The 27,357-nt window shown below is 37.4% G+C and overlaps 1 protein-coding gene across 6 annotated transcripts in view; it reads left to right on the top strand.

The window, feature by feature from the left end:
* Senp6 (SUMO specific peptidase 6) overlaps positions 1-27,357 on the top strand; it is a 103,509-nt gene that overhangs the window by 57,002 nt on the left and 19,150 nt on the right. For all 6 annotated transcript variants that reach the window (XM_076576777.1, XM_076576776.1, XM_076576779.1 and 3 more), the window contains 10 exons: positions 2,809-3,196; positions 5,706-5,932; positions 12,889-13,056; positions 15,497-15,530; positions 16,017-16,211; positions 18,176-18,402; positions 19,915-20,024; positions 20,508-20,624; positions 23,406-23,525; positions 25,254-25,346. In XM_076576777.1, coding sequence (XP_076432892.1) covers positions 2,809-3,196; positions 5,706-5,932; positions 12,889-13,056; positions 15,497-15,530; positions 16,017-16,211; positions 18,176-18,402; positions 19,915-20,024; positions 20,508-20,624; positions 23,406-23,525; positions 25,254-25,346 — 1,679 coding nt within the window. The remainder of the gene's footprint in view (positions 1-2,808; positions 3,197-5,705; positions 5,933-12,888; positions 13,057-15,496; positions 15,531-16,016; positions 16,212-18,175; positions 18,403-19,914; positions 20,025-20,507; positions 20,625-23,405; positions 23,526-25,253; positions 25,347-27,357) is intronic.

Below are 27,357 nucleotides of genomic sequence, written 5' to 3'. Positions count from 1 at the left end.
GAGGAGAGAAGCTCCTTCTCATCACAGCATCCTTCTTCCCTGGGCTGGCTGCCGGCTCAGAGCCTCAGAACTGCTTCATGCCTAAAGACCTTCTTTGACTCTACTTCTGTGCCAGTTGATTCTATTTCCCTCAGAGAGAGGACAGATTGTAGATAGTCTCTTTGTAACCTTTAATTTACAAACAATATTAGTGGTTTATCTTTCTTTTTAAGACTGTAAGACTCTACACTGCACTGCTTTTAAGAAAACAGGAGCGAGGGTGGTGGTAGTGGTACACATACAGCACTCAGGAGGCAGAGGCAGGCAGAGCTCTGTGAGTTTGAGGTCAGTGTGGTCTACAAAGTGAGTTCTAGGACAGCTAGGACACAGAAACCTTGTCTCTAAAAACCAAAAAAAAAAAAAAAAAAAAAAAGGTGGTGATATATTGTGTACCCTAATAAACTTGCTTGAGGATCAAAGGACAGAGCCAGCCATAGAGGTCAGGCAGTGGTGGCACACATCTTTAATCTCAGCACTTGAGCTCTCATGCCTTTGCTTGGGAAGCACACATGCCTTTAATCCCAGGAAGTAATATGGCAGGGCAGAGAAAGGTATATAAGGCCTGAGGAAAGAGGAACTCTCTCTCTTTAGGCTGAGGATTTCATAGAGGTAAGAACTAGTGACTGTTCTGCTTCTCTGATCTTTTGCTTTCACCCTAATATCTGGCTCTGGGTTTTTTATTAAAAGACCATTTAAGATTACAACAACAACAACAAAACAAAACAAAAAACAAAGAAAGGAAAGAAAGAAAAGAAACCAGGATTGTTGACTTTAATATAATTGAATATCTTTTGGATACATAATAAGAATGACATTGTTTGAGACAGGCTTGTTTTAGTTAAGTAAGGTTTTTCATGTATAGAATCTTAGACATAGTATGCAATATTAAATTTGTAGTATTTTCTTGTTGGAGTTTTGAGGATCAATCTTTATGCTGAGAGAACCTATCAAACTACTCACCTAACCCTGTAATTTGAAGTTATTTAACTTTGTGAGTTTTTTTTCAATGACCAAATGGAACAAAATTAGATTTTAATCAATTTTTCATAAAAAAATTATAATTATGGAAGTTTTTACTTTACGCGAATAATGAAAAAATTTAAGCTGTACAAGACTATAATCCCATCCTTCATCAGGGCGAGAGAGGCAGGAAGGTTGCTCCAAGTATAAGATCAGCTTGATCTACATAGTGACTTCCAAGGCAGCTGGTGATTCATGGTGAAACCTTTTCTCAGAAAATCAAAAATAATGAAGTGAAGGAAGAGAGGGTTACATATACCTTAGGAGAACTAAATAGTATTTCATTTTGAGATTCATTTTTATTAGTTTCTTTTGGGCTTGGGTGTCAGGAGCTGCACTAGGGCTGAGCTTTATTCCCAGCTGCATTTGCAGGTGGGGCATGTGTATGTGCTGCATGTCTGTCCGTCTCACTGTGCGGCCCAGGCTATCCTTCACTTCCACTCTTCTTCCTCAGCCTTGCAAGTGCTATACTTAGAGGTGTATGTCACAATCTTTGCTTGGAATTATTTTTATTTCCTTTTTAATATTTATTTTTAGTTTTGCATATATGTCTGTGTGTATGTGCTTGTGAGTACAGGTGCCCTCAGAAGCCAGAGGTGTCAGATCCCCATGGAGCTCTACTTTATAGACTCTTTTGATCTATATGGGAATTATAGCTAGAGTTTTCCTGCCTGGCCCACAGTCAGGACAAATCTTTGTCACCCGCCAGTCCCACAGCCTCTCACACCCGACCAAGTAAACACAGAGACTTATATTGCTTATAAATTGTATGGCCGTGCCAGGCTTCTTGCTAACTGTTCTTATAGCTTAAATTAATCCATTTCTATAAATCTATACCTTGCCACATGGCTCGTGGCTTACTAGTGTCTTCACATGCTGTTTGTCATGGTGGCGGCTAGCAGTCTCTCCTACCAACTTCCTGTTCTCTCAATTCTCCTCTCTGTTAGTCCCGCCTATACTTCCTGCCTGGCCACTGGCCAATCAGTGTTTTATTTATTGACCAATCAGAGCAACAGATTTGACAGACAGACCATCCCACAACAATAAACTGAGCTCAGATCCTCTATAAAAGCAGCATGTGATCTTAACCACTGAACCATGGCTTGAAATTCTTAACCTCTAGTTTTTATCATTAAAACTTTAGTGTCTGATTCGATTCATTAATTGCATTTTGTTTTTGATTGCTGCAATTAATTTTATGATGTGTGTATGTCTTAGGTGATGAAAGGTAGAGTTATACTTACTGTTTTAGTATCATTTTTCTAGAAAGATTACTTAGAATTGCTGTTTTTCCATGTACTTTTCTTTTAAATATGTTTTATTTATCTTTATTATAGACAGTAAAGTTGAAATCAAGCACTTGGGGTGTTTCTTTTTTGTTTGTTGGCTGGCTTGTTTGTGGTACTGAGAAATCAACCCTAGCTCTGTTATATGCAAAGCAAAGTCTCTACCTTTCCTAGTTTTTTTTCCATTTTGATTCTTAAGGATAAAAATGAGATTGTGATAGCTAACTGCTGGACAGGATGGCCTTGAAATTTTTTCTAGCATTCTGTTGCTGACCCCCAAATCATATGACTGATTCAGGATCTTAGGGAGGCCTTAGGAGTGATGATGGAAAAACAAAGACTTCATTTGGAGGCTTTTGATGCTAACTTAAAAAACTTAAAATACCAAAGTGTTTTCTCTCTTTCTTTCTCTCTCTCTTTTTTTTTTTTTTTTTTTTTTTTTTTTTTTTTTTTGGAACATAAGGTATCTGAACAGCGTGAACGTTGCCCAAAATGTGGAAAAGAAAAAGAAAATCAGACCAAATGCCAAAGTTGTGGTATTGTTTTTCATAATGATTTGCAAAGAAATTGCAGACAAGCTGTAACTTTGAATGAACCAACTGGACCATTATTAAGAACGTCAATTCATCATAGTTCTGGAGGACAGAAGTCACAAACAACAGGATTAACAGCTAAGAAGTTTTATGGTAACAGTGTGGAAAAGATTCCAGTTGATATTTTGGTGACTTGTGATGCTAGTAGACATAACTACATACAGACTAATGGAAAAGTCATTTTACCTGGGGGGAAAATACCTAAAATCACAAACCTGAAAGACCGAAAGACAAGCCTGTCAGATCTAAATGATCCAAGTAAGTATCCTCTTCTTGTTTCCTCTCTCCCTTCCTGAGATCCAGAAACCCGGGGGGTCACTCCAGTGGGCTCCACTGATGCCCTGGCCTTCACTCCTGAAGTGTACCACCATGTGCACCTCCATGCCTAGATTAACTGTATTCTTCAGTGACAATCCAATATTTTAATTGTGTGGTTTTTAATGTGAGCATATTTGAGAAGCAGTTTCCAGAGGTATCTATCTTCTTGTGGCAGATAATGCAGCATTTGGGGAGCATGTGATTTAAACATGTCCATGTAGTTGTGAAATAATAACTGACTGTATTCCCATTCCCCTCATGTTAAATAGTCAATAAAAAAAACAGTAACTTGGCCCTAGTCTTTGCTCATGCTAATTATTGCTTATTTTGACATAGTCTTTATCTCTTGCCTAGACTTTTTGTATGTGTGCTTGCTGTGTAGGCTAGCCTGGCTGACCAGTGAGCTCCAGGGGTTAGCCTGTCTCTTCCTTTCCAATGCTGGGGCCAGAAATTACCATGCCCAGCCTTCTTACGTGGGGTTGTGGAGATTGAACTTGGGTACTGGATGATTGCAAGGGTTTGCCAACTGAACTGTATCCCAACCCCTTTGTTACTGATTTGAGGAAATAAAATAACATATAAATAACAAATAATCATAGTTCAGTATGATATTTGACACATAGCAAGGACTCAGTAGAAATAAGTTTTCTTACTACAAGGCAAGATAGTTCATGGATATTTTTAAGCCATGTTAAAGAAGGTGCACACACAATTTAAAAGTTTATAGGTACCAATCACTGTAATAGGATTTTACATATCTTTGTAACATATAGATACCATTGTTGTCTCTGATTTCAGAGAGGAGAGAAATTGAATCAAATAACCAGCTTTGAAAAGAATAATAAGCCAGTATTTGTTATGAAACTAGATAACAAAATCAAAGAGATAATGGATATTACTGGAGTGATGGTCCTCTGAGGCATGTATATTACTCATTAAGTATTAACTGAGCATGTATGTGTGGGGTGCTAAAACGAAAAACGCCCATGTAAGTTCATACATCATGCCTTCTTTAAAATCCAACCTCCTTTATTAAAGTTATTTACCAGGAGTAAGTAATTCACAGGCAGCTGTATCATCAGAATGTCTTTAACCAACTTTTTTTTACTCTTACACAGGACCACTTTGAATATCCTATGTGAAGCACAGTTTTTGGTTCTGGAATATAGCAGTGAGCAAGACATTGTCTCTGCTCTTAGAGTTAGTTGCAAGTCAACTTTTACAACAAAGAGTGATACGGCATTGAAATCAATGAGTACCTGACTGTCTCTGTGCTTGCATTAGTTTAGGTTGTCCATCAACAGTGATATTCAAGCTAGTGCTTTATGACAAACGATGAAGAGTGTTGAAGGTAGACTAGTCAACAGAAATTCTTGCTAGTGTTTCAGTGATGGGGATTTTATTCAGTACAGTGCAGTTAACTTATGGATTATGATACAGGCATAGATCTGATAAGGTATAGAGTAACGAGTACAAGACCTAAGCAAATTGTCGTTATAATTGTCTTATCCATGTTTATAAAGCAAGATTTATTGAGCATTAGATATTAGTACAATTTTTATAATTTTAAGTGCTTCCCATTATAAGGCAAAAATATTTGGTCACATATTTAAAATGTAGGTTATTTTGAACATAATTTGGATATTTTCAAACCATGAACTTTCTTTAATTCTGAAATAGATCTCTGGATAATTCTTGTGAGTTACTGGAGTAGCTGTGTGGGTTAGTGGTCATTATATCATGCTTTATTTTTTTCCTTGGCAATACTGGAGATTTGAATCCAGAACCTTGTGCATGCTAGACAAGTGTTCTGCCCCTAAGCTATATCCATAACACGGGTGGTGGTGATTATAGAAGCTAAAGCTAAAGAGTTGATTTCATATTTATCCAGTATTTTTATAAAGATTATAAATCATGTGCTTTTTTTAAGAATTTTATGAGATACAATGGATTTTGTCTTCCCTCGTGTGCCTGTGCGTTAGAGAGAGAGAGAGAGAGAGAGAGAGCGAGAGCGCTTGCTTTCAAACTTTACATGGATTCCAGTGATCAAACTCAGGCCACTGGGCTTGTGCAGCAAGCAATTTTACATGCTGAGCCATTTCATTGGCTCCTCCTTCATTTGCTTTTACTGGTCTATGGAGAAGTTTAAGACAAATTTGGTATATTTCCCAGTTAAGTTTTTTACAGACAGAAATGAAATATACGGGTGGTAGTGACGCATGCCTTTAATCCCAGCACTTGGGAGGAAGAGGCAGGCGGATCTCTGTGAGTTCAAGGCCAGCCTGGTCTACAGAGCGAGATCCAGGAAAGGCACAAAGCTACATAGAGAAGTACTGTCTTGAAAACAACAACAACCAAAAAAAAAAAAAAAAAGATTAAAAAAATGAAGAAGTGAAATATAAATGTAAAAATTTTGAATGTCAATTTTGGATTTTCTTTCTGATTGTAGTCATTTTGTCCAGTGATGACGACGATGACGACAGGACTCACAGAAGAGAGAGCATATCCCCACAGCCTGCTGACTCGGCATGCTCTTCTCCGGCACCATCTACTGGAAAAGTAGAAGCTGCATTAAATGCAAATATTTGCAGAGCAGAGCAGGAATCTAGAAGCAATCCAGCAGAATCGGAGTTAAATACAGTTGTCGTATCAAGAAAAGCGAGAATGAAGGACCAGGTACATTCAGATTGAGGTCTTCCCTTTGGGGTGTAACCTGGCTTTCAGGAGTAATTTGTTAATGATAGCAAGAGAAGGTGGCCTATTCACTAATCTGTCCTCAAATACTGTTAAAAAATTCTTTTAGAAGACCATTAAACTATATACAAAAATAAATTACAATTTAATCAAAGGCTTAAGTTACAAATCCAACAAGAAAAAAAAAGCCAGTATAAGGTGGTAGTGGCACATGCCTTTAACTCCAACACTCAGGAGACAATGACAGACACATCTCTGAGTTCAAGGCCAACCTGGTCTACAGAGTATGTTCCAGGACAGCCTGGGCTGTAACACAGCAAAACCCTGTCTCGGGCGGGGGGGGGGGGGGGGGGGGGAGATCCAGTATTATTCTTAACAAAATGTCAGTATAGATTCCTTTTTCATGATTTCTGTGACCAGAAATGTTTTAAATTTCAGTTTTTTAAAATTTGGAATATTTGCACATATTATAACTAGATACTTGGAACTAGGACTTAAGTCTAAAAGGAAATTATTTATATTTGTCACATACAGTGTATGGTTAACCTTGAGGTAAGTTTTGCACAGTATTTTTAGTTCATTACGTTTTCTTTCATTTTTTTTTTAAATTTCTTATTTTTATTTATGTATATATGTGTGAGTATATGCACAGAGGCCATAGGCCATATCCTTTGGAGCTGGAATTGCAAGCAGTTGTGAGCCACCTGATGTTCGTGCTGAGAACTGAACTCAGGTCATCTGGAAGAGCAGTATGTGGCCTTAACCACAGAGCCATCTTTCCAGTACTTCGCTTGCATTTTACTGCAGCCCATCACTTTAGTCCAGGTGTGCCGTGTTGGTGCTCAGAAAGTTTCAGGGTTTGGAGTCGTTCAGACTTTAGTGATGATGTGTGTATATGTGCATGTGGTATGCATATGTGTGTTTCTAAGAAAACCTAGTAGGCTAGTAGTTATTTTAATTTCAGTCTATGTCACCATAGTATAGTTATATCTTAACCATATTATAATTTGCTTAAAAATTTCAAAATATTCAGATAAAAAGATAGTGATGTAAATAAAAAGATTCATAGAGATATTTATAATGCAGATGATATACAATATTGAAATAGACCAAATGTTATTAAAAGTGAGAGAGAGACTAGGGCTGGCGAGATGGCTCTACAAATAAAGGTGCTTGCTGACAAGACTGATAATATTATTTCAATTCCCAGGACCTCCACGATGGAAGAATAAAACCAACTTCTACAAACTCTGACTTCCATGTGCATACTATAGCACTGCCTCTCCCCATCAATATATAAATGTTTACAAAAAGTAAATAACCAAAACCGGGTATAAAAACCAAAAGAATAAGGACCAGATGTACCCAACCTTTTGACAGTATAAGGTGATAGTCACTGTAAGGTAGTGATGGTCACTATAAGGTGATGGTGATGGTCTTTGAGATAAACTACAGAGTTCATGCTGGAGACTTGAACAGTTAAATTATTATTGTTTATTTAAATCTCAGTGTTTTAAATAAGTTTACAATTGTGTTCATAGTTGGTGTTGGCTACATATGGCCATCAGAACATAAGTTGGACATGCTGTCAGAAAAAAACTACCGCATAAAAAGTATAAATTAGTAAGGAAGAACTGCTTGGGGAAAATGAAATTTAATTATTTACTAAGACTTTTAAAGTTAGTACAAAGTAGTATGTGTTCCTGATAAGAATTCAAGGGAATAGGAGGGTACTTTCTGTTTTAGCAATAGAAAGGAAAGCTATGTAAAAAGAGAAAAAAGAAAAAATACCTTAAAATTTTAAATATTTATCATTTGACCCCATAGAATTCTTCTCAAAGGAATTCTTCCCTCTTTCCCAAGGTGTGAAGTATTTATACAACAAGATTGTTTGCTGAGCATGGTGCCTCATGCCTGCAATCCCAGCACTTGGTAAGCTGAGGCAGAAGGATCATTTCACATTTGATTGAGACTATTCTGGGGTAGAGTGAGTTCTATGCCAACCTGGGCTACAAAGTGAGACCCTGTCTCTAAAAACAAATCAAAACAAAATTGAAGCCAAAACAAAACATTAGTAATGAGAAAAATCACTGTCCACTAATACAGGTATGGCTGAAGAATCCTGGCTTAATAATAGGCTGGACCAGTGCAACCAATTGAAGATAGAATTAGAGCTAAATCAATATATAGTACTCTTTAGAGGGGATAACAAGATATAGGAATATATGAATTTGTAAAGTGAGCATGTTTTACAAAATGAACATTTTTTTTAAAGCAGAAGTTTAAGCAGAGTAACAGATTTACTAAGAAAACTGGAACCTTAAGAAATGAGAAACAATACAAGCAATTCAAAGATTACTTTAAAAAAATGGATTGGTATTTTTACATAATCTTAGTGCCTTTCTAAACAACAATACAAGCAAAAATAAATAGCAGAGGTATAGGTACATTTTAAGAAAGAAATTCAGATCAGTGTATGAAACATGATCAAGATTTGATAGGTTAGTGTAAGTGAGGAAAAATAGCATCAATTGATACTGTCAGTTGTTGATTATATATTTGCAATTCATATATATATATTTTTATAAAATATATATATTTTCTTAAAGTCAAGAAGGACTAAGGAGAGGAGACAGCTGTTACTAACATGCCTGCCACACAGCCTGAAGACCTGAGTTTGATACCTAGCACTCATGTAGAAAGTCAAGTGCGGATCATAATCTTACGCTGGAGAAGCAGGCACAGGTACATCCTTGGATTTACTAGCCAGTCAGCCTTACTCAGTCCGAGAGCCCCTATGGCCTAGTGAGACTGTGGCTACTGGCACATGCTGACATATGGGTGCACATGTGTGTGCATGTGAGCTTTGAAAAATGAGTAAAGAAAATGAGTAAAGTTCAGGAAAGGTGGTAATCAGTTAGTGAGTATGAAATAAATTGCTCCTTGCTAGCTATATTGATTGCCAGAAGGTTTTCTAACTGTGGGAGTGCTCCAGTGGTGTTTGGAAAGATGAGATGTTAGGGCTGAAAATTGGTATAACTTCACTGGAGAGTAGTTGAGCAATAATTGCACATAGGAATAACTGCACTCTTCTTCAGAAATGCTTACTGGAAATAGTTTGCTGTAGGACACACAGGAAGTACATGCAACATACAAGAGTTCTGTTAAGTGAGCTGGACTTTCATGTGATCGGATTATCCAGGTTTTTGATGAGACACTGACCAGAAGGCTTTTATTTCTCATTTCAAAATGTGATGCTCTGTGGCAGGGTGTGGATCTTTCAGACTCCCATCTTTCTAGGATTCTATTGGGAACAGCACTTATTCTCTGTCATTGGTGAACAGAATAGCTCTCATTTGAAAAATGACTGTAAAGCTTAAAAACCAAACCAAGCCAAAACAAACATGTCCAAGACCTTTTAAAAAGGTCTTTGATGTGTTCCTATTAATAATTTAGGAAGTTATAATAACCAGTTTCTTAGCCTGAAAAATCAGTGTATAAAGCCGTATCTCTATGGTTGTGTGTGTTTTTCTTTGAGGATTTGGGAGGTGGCAGGTGTTTGATAGTCTCACTTTCCAGCCCTGTCTAACCTTAAACTCTTTGGAGCTTGGGCTGGCCTCAAGTTCTCAGATGTACTTCTACCTCAGCCTCCTAAGTGTTGAGGCCACACAAGGTTCTTCAGTTAAGGTAATTATCTCTAGTTTCATCCATGGTGTTGCAAATGACAGGATGTTTGTGCTTTTATATGTCTGAGAAGTATTTTGGTATGTCGGTGTGCCATAGTTTTATTTTTACTTCCTTCATCAGTTGTGCACATAAGGTGTTTCTCTTATCTATTGTGAATAGTGCTGTAATGGACGTGGCGCTGTAGATGTCTCTTTGACAGACTGGTTTCATGCACTTTGTATTAGTATTGATAGTTCTCTTGTTCGTCATGTTTCCATAATGGCCGTACTAATTTACAGTGTGCCTTTTTGTGTGCGTCCTTGCCATCTTTCTCATGCTGTCTGGAGATGCTTTGCTGTGGTATTGATTTGCATTTCCTTTGTGATTAATGATGCTGATCATGTTTTTCTTAATACCTGTTAGCTATTTATGTACCTTGCTTTGTGAACTATCTATTTAAATCTATTGTGTCTGTCTGTCTGTCTGTCTGTCTGCCTGTCTTCATTTATTTATTTATCTCATTTAGCCCAGGCTGTCCTTGAACTTCCTATGTAGCTAAGGATAACTTTGAGTTTCTGTTCTTCCTGCTTCCATCTCCCCAGTGCTGGAATTATAGGCATGAACTTCAGTGCAAGCTTGCCCAATTTCTAATTCATTTGTTTCTGTCTTCATTGTTGAGTCCCTTATGTAGTCTAGATAGTAACCCTTTTTGGCTATATAGTTAGCAATTTTTTTTCTCATATTCGGCTTTCTTTTAGTTTTTTGTTATTTTGTTTTTTCATTGTCTTGTATGAAAAGACCTTTGCGTTTCCATCATTTGGAATTATCTCCCCTGTATTTGTTTGTACATATTTCATAGTTTTTAGATTGTATATTAAATCTTTAATCCATTTAGAGTTTTTTTAATATAGTCAAGAGATAGGAGTCTTTTTCATTATTAATTTAAAAATATATTTTAATTTTTCTATGTGTATGGGAGTTTTGCCTGCATGTGTATATGCGCATCACTGGCTGCCTGATTCCCACAGAGGCTGGAACTGGAGTTATGGATGGTTGTGAGCCATCATGTAGGTGCTAGAAATTGAACTTAGATCTTCTATAAGAACTGCAAGTGTTCTTAACCTATGAGCCATCTCTCCAGCCCTGTTTCATTCTTGTGCCTGTTGATACATTTTCCCTGCATCATTTATGGGGAAAGACTGTCTTTCCTCTAGTGTATATTCCTAGCACTTCTGTCAAAAATATGTTACCTGTAACTGGGCACTTGGGATGTTGAGACAAGAGGATCCTGAGTATTAGGGCATCAAAGTCGACACAAAGATCCAGTCTCAAAAAACCAAAATGGCTGAAATTATAAAGATCAGACAAGAGTTTACTTTCCAGCACCTACAGTAATCAAAACCATCTCTGAAGCTTTCCCTTCCTCCCCTCCAATAGTGTGTATATGTATGCATACTCGTTGGTTAAAATGAAGAACCACACACACAAAATGATTTGCCTGTAGAATAATGAATTTAATTTACTTCCAGGTTTCTTATTCTGTTCCATTGGTTGGTTCTATTGGTTGGCCTGTTGGTTTGTGTTTATTTCACTACCATGCTATTTTTATTACTATGGCTTGGGAGTTTATTTTGAAGTCAGATGACAGCTTTGTTCTTCCTTAAGAAGACTGTAGTATTCAGGGTTTTTTCTCTCTCTCTTTTCTTTGTGATTGCATAGTTGCATATAAAGTGTCAAGATTTGCTTTAGGTTTTTGTTTTTGTCTTTTTTTCCCCAGTTCTTCAAAAAGTGGTATTGGTACTTAGAGATTGCATTAACTCTATAACTCTCTTTTGGTTGGTGTGTGTATTCTAACAATACTAATTCTTCTCCATGAACCTGAGATGCCTTTTCCTCTGTTTGTATGTCTTCAGTTTCTTGATCATAGATATGATTAACTTCTTTGCCTAATTTTATGCCTAGGTGTTTTATTTTCTTATAGTTGTTGATTTTTTTTTTTTTTACTTTTTATTTCAGATAATTGACTGTAGGTAAATGGCAGCACTGTTGATTTTATTGATTTATTTCATATCCTGCAACTCTGAATTTGCTTACACTGATAGCTTGGGGTGGTATTTGGGGGACTTTGTATACTTCCTGCTTTAAGTGTGTACTGTTCTGTGGCAGGCGCTAGAATTATCTCAGAATGATAATGGCTGTCCTGTATAAGATACATGACTTTTGTTGTTTGGTTGGTTTGGATTTTTTTTTCCCTATCCAGATCATGTTTTATTCTTTGTGGGTTTTTTTTTCATGTTTTATTCTTTGATAGTAATATAGTTATTGCAGGTTACAGAAAAATTTAGAGTCTGAAGTGCTCCAAACAGCAAATCTTTGTTAGGTGGGTTTGGATTTCAGACTTTGAGATTATGGATGTTCAGCTAATAAACCTATGCAAAAATATTTGAAAGTCTGAAACACTTCTGATATTATACATTCAGATAAGGTATATGTAATTGTTATAAACACAATTAACTTCAATTGAAATTATAAACATAAAATGTTCATATTGTGATTTGTTTGCATTTGTGAATATAAATTATTGAGGTGTTTTTAAACATTTATTTATTTAATATGTGTGGGGGTGCACATGCCACAATACAAAGGCAGGGGTTAGAGGACAACTAGCAGAGTCGCTTCTTTCCTTCATCCATGTAGGTTGTGGCAGATTGAACTCAGGTCTCCGGACTTGACAGTAGGTGCCCTTACCTACTGAGCTGTACCAGTGGTTCCAGGTCAAGTAACTGGTCTGCATGAATATATAAAATACCCTTTTAAATATTAATATTCTCTTACTTGCTTTGTAAAGAAACAGTGCTTTTAAGTTTTACCGCCGTTACTCATCACTGGCATCCACCCAGGCAGCTTTTCTGTGCATCAGTTACCTCTGACCTGCTCTGGGGCCATTACTCCTTTGAATAGAGGCATTCTTAGACCTCAGTGCTTTTCATTTTAGGAAACTGAAGCTTAAGGAAGTTACTGATTTTTTGCAAAACCATTAGTTATATTTTGGTTGTGATTTGAACATATCCAGTGTGATTTGTGAGTTTAATTCCTGACCACTGTGCTTGAATTTCAACTACAACTTGTGAATTTACTTTATATTATAGCCATAATTTCTATTTCCTCTCACACTGAGGAAGGACAATCAGTCCATGTAGTCAGTGCATGTGTATTTAGTTTGCAGCCTTCTTACAGCACCTTAGTATGTGAAATTTTCTTTTTCTTTTCAGCTGGGCAATCCCATCAGCACACCTTTAAAGCGTCGTAAAATAAACACTCACGGAACTTTAATTCACACTCTGTCACTGCCCCACTGCCAAAACTTTGAGAGTGTCATTTTAAACTGCCGGAGTATACGAGTTGGAACACAATTCCGACTGTTGGTAGAGCCTGTAATTGTAAGTACTTCTTAAACTGTTACTGTACTAATAACAGGATTCAGATGCCTCTGACAAGGTTAATCAATAGTATTTAAAGTTTGTTACATTTTTGAAGTTAATTGAATATCAAAATTATTTAAAGATTTCAGATTGCTTTAAGATTATATAAATAGTAATCAATTAAAAACTACTGGATATGTGAGCCAGGCAGTGGTGGCGCACACCTTTAATCCCAGCACTCGGAGGCAGAGGCAAGCGGATCTCTGTGAGTTTGAGGCAAGTCTGGGCTACAGAATGAGTTCCAGGAAAGGATCCAAAGTTACACAGAGAAACCCTGTCTCAAAAAAAAAACAAAAACAAAAAAAAAAACCCAACTACTATATATGTAAAATTCAGAGTAGTGTTCAATTTATTGTAGGAGATGCATATGACTCTCATACTTAGAGTTAAGTTCTGTCATTTAGTATTTTACTATACAGGGTTAAATACCCCTAGTCCCAAAATTCAAAATTCTCTGAAGTCTGAAATGTTGAGTGATGACCATAATTTAAAAATTTTGTGTCGCTGGATATGGTGGTATATTCTCTGAGCCAGATATGCTAATGTGTATTCCCAGCCATTTTTGGAGGCTGATGCATCAGGATCACCAGGAAGTTGCGTATGGTGGCAGAGTTACAAGCAAGCAAACAGAAGAAGCCAGCTTGGATGATTTAGTAAGAGGCACGTCCTTTAGTTTCCAAAAAAGAAAAAAGTTGAGTTGGTTGTAGGGGTAGAGCTCAGTGATAGACCTCCAGTTTAGCATGCTCTAATCCTTTTCTGTTCAGTCCTCAGTGCTGGTTGGGAGAAGGGAGTTTTAGATTTTGAAGTATTTCAGTTTTTTTATTTTATTTTCCAGTTAGGGATATTTAAGCACTAAAGTCTAAGTAAATACTCCACATGACTGTCTCCAAAATCTGAACCCCTTCTAGTCCTCAACATTTTAGAATTTTGGATGAGGAACACTTGGTCTGTGTTTACTTTTCATGTATCTGTTTACTACTGTTAATGTCTTATCTGTCCTTCAATACATTTCAAAATATTTGCATCTTTGATTTTCTAACATTTCTAAACATGCAAAGTAACTTCATTCAGGTTTATTAATTAGGCTTAATGTTAAGTGCTCTTTACATTGAAATTAAACCTTTTTTTTTTTCTTTTGGTCTTTCGAGACAGGGTTTCTCTGTGTTGCTCTGACTGTCCTGGGATTCACTCTATAGACCAGGCTGGCCTTGAACTCAGAAATCCGCCTGCCTCTTCCTCCTGAGTGCTGGAATTAAAGTCATACACTACTACCACCTGGCTAAAATTAAACCATTTTATAACCACCAATAAATGATGGAAGGAAGGAATGCCAATGGATGCTAAAGCCATTGGATAAAAGATAGCCATACACTTTAAGTATCTTTGCTCAGATTATCGTTGCAAGTGGGCAAACATGGAAACAATGTGAAAGCCTAGCAGGTACTGCTGAGGCCAGGTGACTAAGTTTGCCATTACCAGTGAGACAGCTGGACTCTTCAGAAGGAGAGTGTGGGGTTTCAGCACATCACCCATGTGCTACTTGTACTGAAAATGTGTGCCCTGGGTTTGGAGATAAGGAAACACCCCTCTAGGAGATTGCATGTTTTGTATAACTTAGACTTCATAAAAGCCATGTCATAAAGAGAGGCAAGTTTCTAGTATAGAGTAGACACAGTGGGTACATGCTATGTAATATTGACAGAGTAATGACTGAGGGAAAGTAAAAACAAGGATCAGTTGATAATTGTGAGCATTTATGGAAATTTAAGCATAAACCATATGTTGAAGAAGTTAGTCTTGATTTCTTAGATGTACTGATAACTTCAGTTGTGTAGTAAAATGTTTTTGTTCTGAGAAGATTCATGCTGAAGGATTTGAGGATGAAGTAATTACCGTAGCCTGTTTTGTGGCTTTTTTAAAGTAAAAAGATAATCTATAAAGGGTAATGTAGTAGATGTGTGAAAATATTAACTTAATGAATCTAGGAAAGGAATGTTCAGGTAGGTTTTTATTGTTATAGTCTGTCAACTTCTCTGAAATGTTCAGAATATCTGAATTTTTTTTTTCTTTTTCTTTTTCTTTTCTTTTTTTTTTTTTCCGAGACAGGGTTTCTCTGTGTAGTTTTGGTGCCTGTCCTAGATCTCACTATGTAGACCAGGCTGGCCTCGAACTCACAGAGATCCGCCTGGCTCTGCCTCCCAAGTGCTGGGATTAAAGGTGAGTGCCACCACTGCCTGGCCTGATCTGCCCAGTTCATCTGAGATTTAAACACATGGTATCTGACTCAGTTTTTCTGCCCTTTGTATGCTTATGGACCATATATGCCATTTAGAGTATTCAGAACAAAATCTCCATAAGTCTAACATCAACACTAATTTGTCTTTTTCTTTTTTTAAAGTTTTCTTTAGAGTCAATCAAGATACATCTAGATGGTAAGCTATTTTTTATCTGTACATGCACTAAAGCTTTGTCTACACTCATCCATTTTTTAGTAATAAATATTCATAGAACTCAATAATTAGTTCATCTTATAAAGGGCCTGGGTGTTTATGTAATTTCATTCTGCAATGTAACAAAGTCTAATACTTTTTATTTGGGAAAAAATTATGTTTTATAAATGAAGATTTTTTTTGTTTATTTGTTTGGTTTTTGGTTTTTGGTTTTGGTTTTTCAAGATAGGGTTTCTTTTTGTAACAGCACTAGCTGTCTTGGAACTTGCTCTGTAGACCAGGCTGGCCTCAACTCACTGTCTATGCCTCTTGAGTGCTAGGATTAAAGGCATGTGTCACCATTCCCAGCTTGAAATTCTTAATATATATAGAGTATAGTAAATGATTAATTTTAAGCTTGTATTTCCCGTTTGTGGTATACCAGCTTAAACATTTACTCCTTTTTCCATTTTTGTTATTTCCCTCTAGGACCAGAAAGTGATCCTGTAGAGATTATTTTAAATACCTCTGATCTAACTAAATGTGAATGGTGTAATGTCCGGAAATTACCAGTAGTGTTTCTGCAAGCCATACCAGCAGTTTATCAAAAGCTGAGCATGCAGCTGCAGATGAATAAAGAAGATAAAGTTTGGAATAATTGTAAAGGAGTGAACAGGTTAACAAGTAAGTTTTGTAGACAAATTACAACTAAGGTAGAAGGTCTACGAGTTAGCAGGATAGGAGTGTTTTAGAAAGTGGAAGGTTTTATCAGTCCAAGAGAAGTTGAAGCAATGACTTCAGGTAGGTCATCACTTCATTTGGTACCATCTGAAATGGGTGTAGCAGCCTCTGAGGAAAAGCCCACAGAAAGTAGAAGGGTTGAAGATAAAACTTGGATTTATCTAAAGCATTTAGAAAGTTTGCAAATTGGGTTAAAACTCAAAAGATCTGAAGTCCGTAATGCTAAGTAAAATGAATTTAACTGATGTGACCAGTTAACTGATGGAACTAGGACATTTTAAAGTCCTTGGAAGCGGTCTTTATCCTTTAAATAAATTCAGTTCTTTACACAACTATTCACTGTATAAATACATTTTGAGCTGGAGAGATGGTTCCGTGGCCAAGAGCACTGACTGCTCCTGCAGAGGACATGGGTTTATTTCCCAAGCACCCACATGGCAGCTCACAGTTATCTGTAACTCCAGTTCTAAGAGGTGTAATGTCCTCTTCTGGCCTCTGTGAGCACAGGAACATAAGTCCTACATGACATACATGAAGGGAAACGGATGTACACACAATTTATAAAAACTCAATACATTTTAGCATTAATGGCAGCTTCAGCTTAGCAGTCAGTAAATGCTAATATAACTGTAAAACCTGACACATCAGTGAGCACCAGCTTTGCAGGTCTCATCTGGAGATAATACTGTGTGCTTGGCAGTTTCCTGATCATTCTTGGCAGAAATGCTAATTGATATTTATTTATGATTATGAATTAGTTTTAATCCTTTTAGAACTGTGGGTTCTCAACCTTCCTAACACTGTAACCCTTTAATATAGTTCCTCATGTTGTGGTGACCTCCAACCATAAAATTATTTCATTACTACTTAATAACTGTAATTTTGCTACTGTTAGGAATCATAACGTAAATATCTGATATGCGACTGCTGTGGGGATAATGACCCACAGGTTGAGAGCTGCTGTTTTAGCAGAAGCAGATTGCTTACATATTTTTTTTTTTTAATATCTTTGTTAATGTGCTACTGCTAGATCTGGTTCCTTTGTTTTTTGTTTTTGTTTTTGTTTTTGTTTTAATTTATTTATTATGTATACAGCATGTATGACCAGAAGAGGGCACCAGACCTTATTACAGGTGGTTATGAGCCACCATGTGGTTGCTGGGAACTGAACTCAGGAGCTCTGGAAGAGCAGTCAGTACTCTTAACCTCTAAGCCATTTCTCCAGCCTGGGATCTGGTTCCTTTGTTTTGGTAACTTAGTTAACATTTCTAGGTAACACTCCTCATTTTTCCAGTATTTAGTGTGTGTCCCTATGTACTAAACACTGTTATGGATATATATTCCAGAACTGTAATCACCTAGGAAATAATTAGTTGATACTCTTCTTATTTGTATGGGCAAATGCACATGTGTGTGCAAGCACAGATGTGTGGAAGCCCGAGGTCAACTTCAGGTATTGTCCAGCTTTTGAGACACTGTCTTTCACTGCCCTGAGACTTACCATATAGCTAGACTGGTGGGTATGCAAACCACGGATCTGCCTGCTTCTGTCTCCCCCACTGGGATTACAAGCCTGTCACACCACACCCAGCTTTTTGTGTGGGTTTGGGAATCAAACTGAGGTTCTTTCTCATGCTTGGGTAGCAAGCACTTTACTGACTGAATTATCTCCCCAACCCTCCAACCGTCTTTGCCTTTTTTCTTCTCTTTCTTTTTTTGAGAGAGATTGTTTCAGTATTCACTGTGTAGCCCAGGCTTTCCACCAACTCTTGGCAATCCTGCCTTCACTTTCCAAGTGTTGGAACTACAGACACAGTCACCACACCCATCACTGGTTGGTATGCTCTAAAGTTGTTTATTACTTATTTTTTTCTTTCAGCCTTATAGTTATATTTATTTCTTTACAGGTTTAGAAGAACAATACATTATTTTAATTTTTCAGACTGGCCTTGATCCTCAGGCAAATGTGGTCTTTGAAAGTATCATTACTGACATTGGTATAAAGAATAATGTTTCCAACTTTTTTGCGAAAATTCCTTTTGAAGAAGCCAATAGCAGACTTGTTGCCTGTACAAGAAGCTATGAAGAGAGCATCAAAGGAAATTGTGTGCAAAAAGAGAACAAAGTGAAAACTGTAATTATATTTACAAATCTTAGTCATTTTAATGATGGGTAATTCTGTTTGTTTTTTGTGATGCTGGGGATCAAACCCAGGGCTTTACATATGCTAGGCAGATACCTTGCCGCTGAGCCACACCCTCAATAATAATGAGTAATTTTAAAATAAAATGTTTTAATATTGCTCATTTTAATGTTAGACTTCAAAAAATCCACTTTAAAATTAAAGATATTTAAATTTTAAAACAGTATTTGATACAAGTTTTGGGGTCTTTTTTAGTTCCTTTCCACACTCTGTTCTGGTCCTTTTTCTCCCGTCTTTCTCTCTGTACTGCTTTTGAGCATACATAGACAGACACAGCTCATTTATATAGATTGTTACCCTGTGTCCTAGGGCTGAGGTTTAGGTCCCCTGTGCATAGCACACACTTGTTTTAACGTAATTGACAACATTGGAAGTAAAGATATACTTTGACTTTGTGAAAAAGTGCATGCAGTTATATAGAAATGCTTCAGAGTTAGGTAACTCTCAAGCTGTGTGAACCATAGGCCATGGTAGAACTGTGCCGTTTCTACAGCTGTTGGGTTCTATTAGTTTTGAGGTTTGCTTAGTTTATTGGGAATAAATCTCTCAACCTGGCTGCAAACTTAGAAATGTGGCCTATTCAAGGCATAATTTGATGGGGTTCGTTCATTTGTTTCAGGGTCTTGCTTTATAAGCTAACCACAAACTGGCTGCCCTGCTTGTATGTCTTAGGTTCTAGAATACACCTGTGCCCACCAAACCCAGCTGAAAACTTGTTTTTTTCTCACTCTGTAACTCTGGCTGGCCTAAGACTTACTATAGACCAGGCTAGCCTCAAACTCACAGTAATCTGCCTTTTTCCCACTCTTACTTCAAGGGCTAGGATTAAAGGTGTGCACCACCACGCCTGACAAACTTTTCTTTTTATTGCTCTCTTGTGCCATTATTCTTCATCTCCAATGAGCTAGCTATATATCTACCCACAAGACACAGTCTTACTAACTAACCTCATACATGTAGTGGGAGGCAGGAAAAGAGAGAGCAAGAAATCCTGCCTCTTTTGCAGGATTTTGACTGCTGTCAGAAAAAAACAATGTTGGGGTTTGTTTACTTTAGAGGGTCTTCTCTTACCAGTCTGATTTAATAGGAATAGTAGAAATAAGAACTGGAAAGCCATTATTATATTTGGTCTGGAAGTGAAAGTCACCCTATTCCTGGCTGTTTTTGTTGCTTCTCAGTCATATATATGTTTATATGTATGTGTGTATATTATATATATATAATTTTTATTTATATTTTGCAAGGCAGGATCTTGCTGTATAGCCCTGGCTGCCTTCAAAGTCCCTTTGGAGACAAGGCTGTCTGAAGCCTGTAGTGAGCCTGCCCATGTCTCCTGAGTGCTTTTTGCATTTTTCCATTGAACACCTTTTCTGCCTTGATCTTTTTATTTAAAAAAAAAAAAATTCCCAATTAACTTCACAAATTGGTTATTTTCTCTACCAGATGTCCTTTGAATCTAAAATACAACTTAGAAGCAAACAAGAATTGCAGTTTTTTGATGAGGAGGAAGAAGCTGGAGAGAGCCATACCATCTTCATTGGCCCTGTAGAAAAGTGAGAAAATTCTTTTTTGTATGCAGTACTTAAAAATGTCTGTTTCTCACATGAACTATGAACCAAAGGCTGAGGGGCCCCCAGCTGGATCAGGCCCTCTGAATAGGTGTGACAGTTGTTTGGCTTGATCAGTTTGGGAGGCAACTAGGCAGTGTAACCAAGTCCTGTGCTCATTGCATGAGTTGGCTGTTTGAAACCTGGAGCTTATGCAGGGACACTTGGCTCATGCTGGGAGGAAGGGACTGGACCTGCCTGGACTGAGTCTACCAGGTTGATCGCAGTCCTCGGGGGAGGATTTGCCCTGGAGGAGGTGGGAATAGGGGGTGGGCTGGGGGTAAGGGGAGGGGGTGGGAAGGGGGAAAATAGGGGAACCCGTGGCTGATATGTAGAACTGAATGGTATTGTAAAATAAAATAAATAAAATTTAAAAAAAAAAATGTCTGTTTCTGTGTTTAATAATGCTTTCTTCTTCCTTTGTTCTAGATTGATAGTGTATCCACCACCTCCGGCTAAGGGAGGCATCTCTGTTACTAACGAGGACCTGCACTGTCTCACTGAAGGAGAGTTCTTAAATGATGTTATCATCGACTTCTATTTGAAGTAAGTTAGCTAGCTTATTAGCAAACTTTTTTTTTTTTTTTTTTTTTTTTTTTTTGGGTTTTTCGAGACAGGGTTTCTCTGTGTAGCTTTGCGCCTTTCCTGGGACTCACTTGGTAGCCCAGGCTGGCCTCGAACTCACAGAGATCCGCCTGCCTCTGCCTCCCGAGTGCTGGGATTAAAGGCGTGCGCCACCACCGCCCGGCCTTATTAGCAAACTTTTAAACATCCTGCCATTGTTTATCTTTTTAAATCTTTGTTTTCTAAAGTCAGACTATTCAATGGAAATTTTTATCACTGTAATATACTCTGACACTTAAGAGTAATCCTCTACTTAAGTATTTTATTGTACCCATGTTTCCACATTTTAAAAATGAGAATAAAGGGTTGTAAGACTTGAATGAAGTAGTAATATATGTGAGGTAGTAAGGACCGTGCACAGCAAGCACAGTCTTCATAAAGACTAACTTACCATGTGTAATGAAAGGGCCCACATACATGAAACAAAATAGAACTTACCCTCCTTATATCCAGGCTGTTGTTTTCTCATTTATTTCAGTGAATCTCATAACTCAAAATGTGTTTTGAAACCTGACTGTTGAAACCTGCAAAATTAATTTAATAGCTTAGTAGTGGAATCCACTCATACTTTGGAAGGCAAAAGACATGTAACTCTAGCTCCAGGGGTCTGATACCCTCTTCTGGCCTCCACTGGCACCAGAACTTACATGAACACAAAACATAAGCATGAAGAACCTATTTTTAATGATGGTTGAATGGAGTTCTAGCTCAGCTTGGCTTAGATAGGAACACTTGGCTAGCATATGTAAAATCCTTAGAGATTTTATGCCTAATTATTCTATAAAATTATTACAAAGGATTGTTGAAATCTCCAGCTGTGCTATCTTTAAAGCCACCTTTTTTTTTTAAGTTTTATTGGTAGGAAAATATGCTCTTATATCTTGAGAACTAATCTTTATCACTACATGATATTTTTCTTATCCCTGATCTTCCTGTTCTTGAGTCTGCTTTATTGACAATAGACATGTTTCTTTTTACTTTCCTGGCAAGCATTTCTTCCTTTTACATTTAACCCTTTAAGTGGGTATTTGATATTTTGGGGTTATTTATTATTAGGCTGTGTAGCTGAGGATGACCCTTGGACTTCTGATCTTGCTTGCTGGTGGTACAGGAGTGTACTACCACACCCAGCAAGGAGCTGAAACTTGCTTATGTGATGTTTAGAGAATAAAACCTAGGGCTTTATACATGGCTAAGCAAGCAATTTGCCAACTGACCACTGATATTTTTGTTATTGTTTGTGCTTCATACTGAAATCTTAAGTTTTTATATTATACTAAAAATTTAGTTTGTAGTCCTGACTTTATTCAGGACTCATATTTATAGTTTCCAATTAAATTTTATATAATAAATGTTGCTGGACTTTCTTTGAACTGCCAGCTCCCAAATAGTGACATGGAGACTCCTTTTTAATTATGAAAGCTGGGCCTTAGCTTAGACTTGTTCCCAGCTAGCTCTTAAAAATTAAATTAACCCATTTATATTAATCTATGTTCTGCCATGTGGCTTGTTACCTCTCCTCCATACAGTATGTCCAATTTTCTCTGAGTCCCACTGGCTTATCTCCGCCTTTCTGATTCTTCCCAGAGTTCTTATCTTTGCCCAGAAGTCCTCCGTATCCTTTCCTGCCTAGCTTTTGGCCATTCAGCTATTTATTAAACAAATCAGAAGGTGCCTTGGCAGGACCCATCTTCACAGTGTACAAAAAGATTATCCCATAACAAATAAATTTTTGATGTAAAAAGTATGCAGTTGATAAAGGAAGTCTAGGAAAATACATACATGCTATAAAATTTTTATTAGTATCTCTAATGATGTTTTTAGAAGTGAAATAAAAGGGCAGTAGTTTTTCTTGTTCTGTGGGGTTTTGTTACAGTTCTTTTAAGAATTGTGTGCGTGTGTGTGTGTGTGTGTGTGTGTGTGTATGTATGTATAGGCATGTGCACAAGTACCCACCAAAACCAGAAGAGTGTCAAATCCCCTGAAACTGGAGTTATAGGGAGTTGTGAGCTGCCCAAGTAGGTGCTAGGAACTGAACTAGGGTCCTCTGGAAGAGCAGAAAGAACCTTTAACTGCTGGTGTCTCTCCAACTTCTTATTTTCCTTGTTTGAAAAACGGTCTTGGAACTAGGGAGATGGCTCAGTGGATAAGAATGCTTGTTCTGTAAGCAAGAGACCTCAGCTTGAATCCCTAGCCTTTGTGTTCAAAGCCCAGCTGCCTGCACTTGCCTGTGACCTACCTAAGCACCAGTGGAGGGTAAGCAGAGACAAGCAGATCCACAGAACTTGCTGGCCAACTAGTCAGGGCCATAATAGAGTGTGGTACAGGAGAATTAATGTCTTTTAAAGGCGTGGATTTAGAGGCTGGAAAGATGCCTTAGCAGTTGCTGATTTTGCAGATGACCCAAGTTCAGTTTCTAGCACCCATGTGGTAGCTTAGTGCTGTCTTTGATTCCAGTTTCAGGGGATCCAGTACCCTCTTCTGGCCTCCCTGGGGCCCAGGCACACACAAATACACAAAAATATATGAAATACTTTTCATTGCCTAAAGGTATTTTGGTGATTATTGCATCTAGTATATGAAGTAAACTGCATTTCTTAGAGATAGGGATTATGGTGGCTAAATAAATTATATCACTGCTTGACTACTGTCTATTGAGTGAACTGTGATCCATTATATGATAATTGTTTTTGCTTCAAATAGATACTTGGTGCTTGAAAAACTGAGGAAAGAAGATGCTGACCGAATTCATATATTCAGTTCTTTTTTCTATAAACGCCTTAATCAGAGAGAGAGGAGAAATGCTGAGACAACTAACCTATCGTAAGTCAGACCTTAACAATTCATTCAGTAGTTATTCCTTAGTATCCGTGGGTATTAGTTCTCCATGTCTCACATATGACATAACATTTACAGCCGTTCATGTCTTGTAGATGAAATGTTGCAGTATTTGCATTTGACCTGTATATATTCTTTCAAATACTTTATTTCTAGCATACTCATACTAGAGTGTAACACATTAAATATTTTTTAGGCTGTGTTTTTCAATGGGTAATAACAAGGAAAAGTGTATGTGTCTTACAGGTATACTTTCCCTCAAAAATATTTTCTATCCTCAACTTGTTGAATTCATTAATGCAAGATGAAGGGCTCATGATATTTGAAAACAAACCCCAGCAAAATCCTCAGAGATCTCTGTATTCACCTGCTTGTTTCTTGAGTGTGCCACCAGGAAAAGCACACCAGCTCAGATTTGTTGTTTTTCTCATGGATTTATGTTCAGTTGCCATAATAATCTTGCACTAGTTTAAGGGGTAACTTTTAAAAATCATTTTTCTTTTATTGAACAACATCATTTATTTGTTTCTACTCTCTCAAAACAATGTCCTTGATTATCTTCAGAGGTTGTAGGTTCAGAGGTTGTAGGTTTAATGCCTAGAACAGTGGTGCCCAAATAGGACTTAATTGTATTTCTTAGATGGTTATGAAGCCATCATTGCTGTGCTAAGCTCTTAGAATGATTGTTCTCAAAATAGTTAAGGAGATTCTATTCTGCTGTCACACCTAAGTTCTTTACAGGTCATCTCTGTATAGTGAGGGCATTTAGGTCTTAATCTTACTTTAATCAAAAGGCTCAAGAGTTGGTGCATCTGCTTGTAACTACACTGAAATGCCTTGAGTTGGGGCTGCTATGTCAGATAAAATTCTATTGTCTACTGTTTATGAAGTTCCTAATTTTTTTTTTTTTTTTTTTTATTTTTCGAGACAGGGTTTCTTTGTACAGCTTTGCACCTTTCCTGGAGCTCACTTGGTAGCCCAGGCTGGCCTCGAACTCACAGAGATCCGCCTGCCTCTGCCTCCCGAGTGCTGGGATTAAAGGCGTGCGCCACCACCGCCCGGCCATGAAGTTCCTAATTTTATATCATAGACTTGAGATAGATTTCTAACATTGGCCATAACTTATGGTGCTGCTTTTTTTCTTGACAAACAGTGCATATTTTACTTGCTCCCTTACTTTCATGTACCAGTAAGTCATGCTCTGTTAAGTATCTCAGTATAGTTACCAATAGCAACACTGGCTGCACCAGTGAAATGGTCGAGACAAAAGAAATTCATCCAGGAGAAGCACTGAAATTCCCAGAATATTGTAAAATGAACTAAATACCCTTACCTGCAGATTCAGTGATGAGGTTTCATACCTCCCCTATCTGGCTTCATTTAAAATACTCTGTTCATGGGACCAGAATGATGGCTCAGTAGTTAAGGGCACTTACTGTTCATGCAGAGAGCTAGGGTTTGGTTCCCAGTACCAAGTGGCAGCTAATGGCCATCTGTTACTCCAGTCCTAGGGAATCCAGTGCTCACCTTTGACTTGAGTGCACCAGGCACACATGTGATACATATACATATGGGCAAAACACTCATACACATAAGAAAAAAAAATCAAGTGAAACTGTGAGATGTTAGAGCTGGATGTTCTAATTTGTAAGTCGCTATATATAAGCTATAACTGTAATGACACTTTAGAAGGTGATGATCTCTTTCTTACAGAATACAACAAAAACGACATGGGAGAGTGAAAACTTGGACCCGACATGTAGATATTTTTGAGAAGGATTTTATTTTTGTACCCCTTAATGAAGCGTGAGTAAAAGTCTTTATGTATTAAAAATATGTATTTTATGAAAGTAAACACAGTTCTCTGTTGGCTCATAAGATACAGATTTTTAGCTACATGCCTTTAATCCCAGCACTTGGGAGCCAGAGGCAGGTGGATCTCTGAGTTTGAGACCAGCCTGGTCTACAGAGCAAGTTCTTGGACAGCCAGGGCTACACAGAGAAACTGTCTTGGGGGAAAAAATTACCTGACAGAATTTTATAGAGTATATTGGACAGCTTCTTCTAATTTTATTTTATTGGACAAAGTATAAGAAAGTAATTTTTAAAAATGATGCTTGTGTAGTATAAGATAGTTTGTGGAAATTACCTTGTTTGAAGAAATGACTGGGTCACATAGAAGAATTTGAATCTTTCGTTTAAAATTCACTCACATTTAATAGGAAAGGAAAAAGTGGATGAGTTTATGCCATTTCCTCACACTAAAGCATGCTATTAGAAGCAGTCTAAGAGCTTCAGTAGACATGTTCAGATGATATATTGTGCAGCTTTATCATGTGATTAAGATTGGAGAGTTTGTGTTTCTTTGTGTTTGCTTTTACTTTAAAGAACCCATTTGAAAGAATGGTCATTTGTTGTGATCTGGGGAGAGTGAGATAGAAGTGTGCGTGAGTGAAGAAGTACCCTTCCTCCTCAGCTGAAGAGCTGTTTTATGGCATGCATTGTGACTTAGTATTTGTACACATCGAGAAATGCCTTACTCTGCCCCCTTTTCATCTCTTTATAATTGGAGGAATTATGGCTGAAATTAGTATTACGTAGGATCATTTATATGTAATAAGCCTTACTATGTCACACTAGATTGTAAATTTCAACTGTGTACTAATTATTTTTTGTAAAGTAAATTCGCTTTGTAATATGAGCAAACCCTTCCTTTAAAATATTTTTGACATGTGTGGCTGTAGACATGGCTTCTTCGGAGAGTAAGGCACAAGGATCACTTCAACACAAGAATTTGAAGTTAATTTGGACAACATATTAAGATCCCCTCTTAAAACAGATAATAAATACTATGTTTTGGGGCCTAGAAGTGTAGCTCAGTAGCAGGCTGCTTGGCTAGTTTGTGGAAGGCCCTCGGTTCTATTCCCAGCACTGCTGTGCCATTCGTGTGTGTGTGTGTGTGTGTGTGTGTGTGTGCGCGCGCGCACGCGCGCGCGTGCTGTCTATGTGTCTAATGTTAATTAGGAGACCTTAGCTCTCTTTAGGGTCAAAGCATCAGTTATACAAGACTGTATTATTATGCATAGCATAATAAAATTCAAAATCAAGTTTAAATTTATTCTGCATAAACTAAGGCTTCTTAGAATTTATCATAAAAAGTAGCACAAACATCTTAGGAGAAAAAGAGGAAAGTTGTTTGTAAGAAATAAATAACAAAAGTGTTAAATTGAAATATTATCTGAGTCATATATAATCTAGAGCCACTATAATTATTATCTTTGTCAATAGAAGTTTCCATTAATCTTCCAGTCATCTTACATGTGATGGAGAACCAATATAGAGGTGCAGGCCAATACAGAATTCTGCAGGAAGGCTACACTCATGAGGTGATTGATGGAAACAGTCTGCAAGTGTCTAGATCTTACTTTTCATTTTTTTAAGAGGTGAAAGCCACAGATAATTGATACGTGCCAGTTACTAGATAGGCCACCATTGGTTTGTCATCTGCTTCATTTAGTAATGATGTTAATTTTTTTGTTTTTTGAGATAGGGTCTCACATGTAGCCCTGGCTAGCCCAACTCTCTGTAGGCCAGGCTCTTTGGACTCAAAAAGATCCACTTAATCTCCACCTCCTAAGTGCTGGGATTAAAAGCATACACCACCATGCTCAGCCCGATGTTAAGTTTTTAAAGACTTATTTTTATTTAATATGTATAAGTGTTTGCATGTATGTGCACCACCTACAACTGTACTTAAAAATGTTTGGAAGGTACCATGTGGGTTCTGAAACTGAACCCTGGGATCTCTGCCAGAGCA

This window comes from Peromyscus maniculatus, chromosome 7 (assembly GCF_049852395.1).
Source record: "Peromyscus maniculatus bairdii isolate BWxNUB_F1_BW_parent chromosome 7, HU_Pman_BW_mat_3.1, whole genome shotgun sequence".
Taxonomy (NCBI): domain Eukaryota; kingdom Metazoa; phylum Chordata; class Mammalia; order Rodentia; family Cricetidae; genus Peromyscus; species Peromyscus maniculatus.
The sequence above is the reverse complement of the archived record's forward strand: the minus strand, read 5'-3'. Positions and strand labels throughout refer to the sequence as shown.